The 6,908-nt window shown below is 41.6% G+C and overlaps 1 protein-coding gene across 1 annotated transcript in view; it reads left to right on the top strand.

The window, feature by feature from the left end:
* Nucleotides 1-847: 847 nt before the first annotated feature.
* LOC134609431 (transmembrane channel-like protein 2) overlaps nucleotides 848-6,908 on the top strand; it is a 107,712-nt gene continuing 101,651 nt past the window's right edge. The window contains exons 1-2 of the mRNA XM_063453108.1: nucleotides 848-864; nucleotides 1,222-1,374. Of these exons, the coding sequence (XP_063309178.1) occupies nucleotides 848-864; nucleotides 1,222-1,374 (170 nt within the window). The remainder of the gene's footprint in view (nucleotides 865-1,221; nucleotides 1,375-6,908) is intronic.

Below are 6,908 nucleotides of genomic sequence, written 5' to 3'. Positions count from 1 at the left end.
TCACCACTTTTATGGATAGATACAACTTTTGCAGTCTTCCAAAGTTTAGGTAAGAATCCTGACACCAGGGATTCATTGATAAGGGTAGTGACAGGTTTAGCAATTGCTGCCGCACTGAGCTTCAGCAACATTGCTGGGATTTGATCTGGTCCACACTGGTTTTTCATTTTTAAATTATTAAGTTGTTTATTAACGACACTAACAGGCACAGGTCTAAAATGTATTTCTCTATTTGGATTTGAAGACCTAGAATGCTGGTATGGATACATAAATCTTTTTGTATATACTTTGCATAACTGAGCACCAACCACTTTAATATGCATCAGGTGTACTTGAGACAAAATCTGTTTTGCATATTTGCTCTGTTGTGAGGGATTCTATCCAAGGGGTTAAATCATTTTGAGACTTGAGAGCTCACTATAAGTTGTTTTTTAGTTGAATTCGGGGAAAGCACGTGAAGCATCCCTTGTGTTGAGTAATTTCAAATGTTTTTGTTTGATTTGTTCATTGCAAATGGCTGAAAGTCTGTAAATGTTGACAATAAATCTGATTTTCAATGGGGGTTGAATAATGTTGAATCATTTTGATTACAACTGTATATATATATATATATATATATATATATATATATATATATATATATATATATATATATATATATACATAATGGCAAAATACCAGAGTACCTTTTTTATTGGACTAAAATTATTATTTTCAATAATTTTCCTCTCTTTCTCAGGTCTGAAGCAATATTGATCAATCTGATAGAGTTTAACACTTAAAACAACTGGTGTTAGAGAGGGGGAGGGAGGGGGTGGCAAGTTGGGTATCATAAATAGCAGAAAATATGCCAGAAATTGAAAGGTGAAGATCGGTTGAGAATAGCCAGAAAAAGTAAATAAACAGAAAAAAAGTCAATAAACTAGTTAAAAGAAAAAAACAAAAGTAAAAAACAAAACAAACAAACAAAAACATAGCAGAGCAGGGCATGCAAATGTATAGCTTCATTTATGTATGTATGTATGTATGTATGTATATATATATATATATATATATATATATATATATCACTGCAATCTGTCAATAAGGGGATGAAGAAGGGAATGCACCATCTTGCTCTTTAATGCAATTTTATTGGCACATTCATCAAGTCATATAGGAAATAAAACTGTACACCAATATTCAATATGTCAAATGAATTCATATTTATACGTTCTACAGTGATTCCCAATCATCCCCCTCATCGTCTGATGAAGAGTCTATGACTGAAGAAGAAATGGTAGTACTGCTGGAAAAAGTAGAGGAAAAGAAAAAGCTGATAGCCACTATTAGGAATAAGCCATGGCGAATGAAGAAAAAGCTTTCTGTACTAAGGTAATAGCAAGATAGAGATGGAATGGTTTTGTGAGTAGACATTTGTATCACAATATGTGACACATTTTTACAGGAACTCTAAGCAAAACCAAGTCATGTTATGCGGTTTTAATGCATAGACCCGTGAAACAGTGCTGTTTTAGAGAAATGGTAATGTTTATTTTTTTCTAAAATACATCTCTAGTGGTTATCTAAAAAACAGCCAGTCTCTGTAACAAAGTGAAATAAAGAGGCAAAGGGAAAAATGAAAGTAGAATAAAAAAAAAAAATCTAATTAAAATCTATACTTTTGCAAATTTAGTAAAAGGCAAATTATATTTAATGACTTATATCAAGACTGTTGGGTTATTCACTAAGTTTCCATCTGTACAACATTAACCCCTTAAGGACGGCGGGAGGGCTATACCATCCTTAAAGGGGTGGGCATAAACGCCTTAACTTTTAAAAAAATAAAAAATGTACATGGGGAGTATTGTTATACCTGTTTAAAAACAGTAAAACTTATCACAATGATGATATCACCAGTAAACATGCAGTTTTTGTGTAAAAAATGCAAAAAACAAACATGAATGATAACTTTGGCCAGCGTTTGTTACTAAGTGGTTACTACAAAACACTGGACATACCCCATTTTGAACACCCTGTGTTGTCTTTTTTTTCAAATGGTATGCCATGGTGGGGTTCATTTTCATTTCTGGGCTGCCATATCATCTCAAAGGCATCAAAGGCTAATGATGGCATCAAAGGCTAATGATGTAAAAACAGAAATGGGCAAATCGTATATTTGACTCTGTAATTTTCCAAAACCTGTACTTGAGGGGTACTGTTGTACTCGTAACGCATTACTCTACACAAATATGAGTGTTTTAGAGCAGTAAAATGTATAATACTTATGATATCATCAGTGAAAGGGCAGTTTATTTGTGAAAAATGCAAAAAAAACTAATATAACTTTGGCCAGCGTTTTTGTCTAAGTACCTGGGCATACCCTATTTTGAATACATTGGGTAGTCTACTTTTTCAAATGGTATGCAATGATGGCGTTAATTCCTGAGCTGCCATGCGGTCTCAAAGGCAACATAGGCCCAGCAAAGCAATCTGTCACATGTCAATGTCCAAACATGGAATAGGGGAAAAACCTATATTTCAACCTAGTAAGTTTCCAAAAACCCATAACACCTGTACATGGGGGGGGGGGGGGGGGGTACTGTTGTACTCGTGAGACATTTCTAAATACAAATATGTGTATTTTATTGCAGTAAAACCCAATAGCATTATGACATTCACAGTTAAAATGTCATGCAGAACTTAAAAAATAACTACATTTCTTAATTTCTCATACATTTTTTGATTTTATTCATATAAAATGTAAATCATATATACATATTTGATATGAAATGAAAGCCCTGATTCTCCTGAACAAAATGATATATAAATGTGGGTGCACTTAATATGAAAGAGGTGAATTATGGTTGAACCATATATAGCACAAATTCTAAGTTTTGTTTACATTTGTTTTGATCACAACTTGTACAATTGGGTCCATCCTTGAGGGATTAAAATGTAAATGGCAAAATTGAAGCAAAAATCTGTAAAAAATAAAAAAATAAAAAAAAAACTAAAACAAACAACAACAAAAACTTGGGTATTTTAGCCTAAATGTCACCAATCAGATTTCAATTGGCTACATTTCAGAGCTTAGTAAATAACCCTGCACATACCATTAATGTTCCTCTCAAACATAGAATCCTTTACGGGAAATAGAAGACAATCTGTGGATAGGTTTGGTAATTAGATACCTGACAAGCAAGGGAGCTTCTTATTCAGGTATCTAGATTCTGATCTGGTTTACTGTTTTAATTAAAGGCATTTAAGAATGTAATCCTGCTATCATGGTTACACAGAGTTGTAAAATCTCAATAAGTCTACTGTGACATTGACACAAAGAAGTGAAATACTGTTGAATATTCAGCTACTGTATCTGTTATATTAAATCGTGACGTTCTGTGATTGTGCTTGTTTAACAATGTTCTAAAGTTGAAATGGAAGCTGGAGGTAAAACCAATTTTAAAGAAGCTTCACTTTCAGGTATCTAGATACAGATCAGGTTAAATATTATAATTAAGAGTGTATTAAGAATTCCTATTTTGGATATTTAGCTATTGTTGTATATTAACTATTAAATGGTGAAACCATGTGATTAAGCTTCTATATTGAAATCTAGAGTTAATACATACATAGACAATAGCTGATTTTATTAAAGACACGGAGGCTCCTATTATGCTTCTCTTTCTTTAATTCTCCCTCAGCAGCGAAGAGAGATATATGCAAAAGAGATAAAAAAGAACAAATAACATAAGCATATTGACAGTGCTATCATGGGTATCCACCCCCTTAGTATATAAGGTGTAGCACTTCCTGTTTCTTCCTCTTTCTTCGCTGCTCCCTCAGATAAGTACACTCTATTTTTATTTATGGTGTGCTCTGGTGGGTTTTTAGCTTGTGACATCTTGTATTGATTTAATATACTGTTGGGATATTCTCTTCACGTTATCCCTTTATCCCACCTTTACATAATTTCTTGTTTATTTCATTTATTATTATTTACTTAGGTATTTTACTGTGTTGCTACCTCTCACTGTGTGACCGGGCTGCCCTCAGTTCGCCCTCTGGGCTCTGCCGTTTTTTCTTTCCCCTCGCCCCCCCTCCGGGTGGGGCTCTCCCCCCGGTCACACACTACCGGGTTTCGCCGGCGGGGCTCGTCTAACACCCCCGCGGCGCTTCCCGGCACTATTTACTTTGCCGCCGGCCGGATCTACTTTATCCGCGCAGCGGTTTCATTTCCCGCCGCTCGCGAGTGGCGCGCATGCGCAGTTTGCTCGCGGCGGCCATTTTTTCGGTTTCCGTCGCCGATTATGGCGACGGCCATTTTCTGTAGCGTGTTTCACGGATTTTGTTCCTCTCACACGCTGGTTTCGTTGCTCTCTCATCCCCAGACGGGTAAAGTCTTTTCCTACCCTCTCTACCTTGAAATTACCCTCCATCTCACTATCCTGTATCTGGGTTAATCAATCCTGATACTGCCTGTCACTCATATTTCGTTTATTATTTTTCTTACTTGCACTCATTATCCACCATGCAATCTGGTGATAAGTTCCCTGGCAAACTTAGCCCACCTATGGCCAATACTAATCCTGACCCCCAAGTTGACCCTGGACTGATGGGCTCAGAGGAATTCCAATGCCTTCTGGACACCACCATGTCCAACTCTATCTCAAAGGCCATATCATCGGCCATGGGCGCTATGTCCTCTACCATATCAGACTCCATTGCACTCGCACTCAGGCAAGTACAGCCTCAATCTGCCCCGGCCTTGGCCCAGGCCCCCCCTGTAGGGACACTACCGGGGCGCAAGTCATTGGGCAAACGCAAACACTCACAGGACCCCCCCCCACGCAGGTTGAACCTGCTCTGATTGACATGCCTCAGGCTGTCCAAGATGGCGCGCAACAACCGCGCAGTAGAGCTTCTGGGAGAGCTACGGCTACCAGAGACTGGAAACGGGCAAGAGCCCAAGATATAATGTCTGACTCAGACGAGGAGGGGGATGAGGGGTCTGACGTCCCGTACTCAGACCCGTACGAGGACGAGCTCTCAGAGGGTGAAAGCCTCCAAGGAAAACAATTCCCTTTAGCGCCAACACGTGCCTCGGCACATTCAGGGACGACCGGGGCAGATACTGAACATGACCCTAAAGAGGTTCCGCTTTTCGACCCAGACAACCTGAGACACCCACGCTCTGCTGAGTGGGAACCCTCCGAACATATCGCCCGATATCTGGCCCTCAGGGTGCGTAAGTCCCTCTCTCAAGAGGGCCGTAATAAATTGAGAGCAGAATGCCCCCGACCCATAATTCCTGATGCTGTGGCAAAAACCCCAGAAGTGGACCCCCAGATAGACCAGTTTCTGGCCAAGACAGGCTGGAAACCTAAGAGGGGACTGGACTATTCCCTCCGTAACTGTCAGGACAAGTTCCTCGACACCCTGGGTCCCGTTACGAAACTTTATGAGATGCTGGAGGCAGCTCAGTCGGGTGAGGCATCATTAGACTTTGAGGTGGCATTTGGCTGGCTCCAACGCCTGGTCTGCATGATCGGCAACGCCAATACCGCCATGTCTACGGAGCGCAGGAAGGCTATACTGCTAAAAATTGAGCCTAAACTGGCTAGCATGGCCTCCTCTGAACCAGGGGCCGCAGCTAAGGGTCTGCTATTTGGCGACTCCTTCGTCAAAGATCTGGGCTCCTATGTAAAAACCTTCACAGCCCTTGACAAAGCCCAGTCATCTATAAAGAGGGTTTTCCACCAAAAGGTTTTCGGTGGGGCCGGGAGAGGTAGGAGCCGTCTACCCGGCCGCAACCCCCGAGGTTTCTCCAGACCGGGCAGAGGCTCCTTCAACACACAGAGGCAAAGCCAGGAACGTTCCTATACACCATTCTTCCCCTCTCGAGGAAGAGCTTGGAATGCCCGCGGCGGCAGAGGTACAACCCCAGGAAAACGCCCTTATGGTGAGTACGATTTTTCCCCATTTTTCCCATATAAATGTGGGGGGCAGGTTGGCTTTGTTCACACAGACTTGGGCCACAATCACATCTGACAGCTGGGTGTTACAGACTGTAGAGGGTTACCACCTAGAACTGACGGGTCTTCCCTTTCAGGACTCCCCTCCACGGGTACCACACATGCCACAGTCACACCGCGACCTCATCTCCGCAGAGATAGAGGTCCTTCACAACAAAAATGCCATACAGGAAATCCCTCTAGATACCCCAGGTTTTGTAAGCAACCTGTTTTTGGTACCAAAGAAAGGCGGGGGTGTCCGCCCGGTTATCAACCTAAGACCCCTCAATGCCTTTATCCGATACCATCATTTCAAAATGGAGGGCATACACTGCCTCCGAGACCTCCTTCTCCCAGGAGACTGGATGGTGAAACTCGATCTGCAAGATGCGTATCTCACGATCCCGATAACTCCTACACACAGGAACCTATTACAATTCCAATGGGACACAAGGAAGTGGCGCTTCCGCTGCCTTCCCTTTGGTCTATCCTCCGCCCCCTGGTGCTTTACGAAAGTATTGAAACCAGTGGTTACATTCCTCAGATTACACGGAATTCGTCTCATCATCTACCTAGACGATATCCTCATACTGTCAGAAACGAGATCCCTTCTACTATCACATCTGTCGTGGACTCTGCACCTCCTACAGAACCTAGGCTTCCTAGTGAATTGGGAGAAATCGGTACTACAACCATCTCAGCAGATGGAATTCCTGGGATTCCGAGTCGATTCGGTACAACAAATTCTATGTCTCCCTGCGGACAAGATGTCCAGCATCAAGAAGGAGATCAGGAAGATAAGACACCGTCCAAATATCTCCCTGAGACAACTAGCCCGAGTAATCGGATTACTAGCGGCCTCCATACAGGCGATCTTCCCGGGACCACTCCACTATCGGGCGTTGCAACGCCTGA

Source organism: Pelobates fuscus, chromosome 4 (assembly GCF_036172605.1).
Source record: "Pelobates fuscus isolate aPelFus1 chromosome 4, aPelFus1.pri, whole genome shotgun sequence".
Classification (NCBI taxonomy): Eukaryota; Metazoa; Chordata; class Amphibia; order Anura; family Pelobatidae; genus Pelobates; species Pelobates fuscus.
Note: the sequence above shows the minus strand (reverse complement) of the source record. Positions and strands in the feature narration are given on the sequence as shown.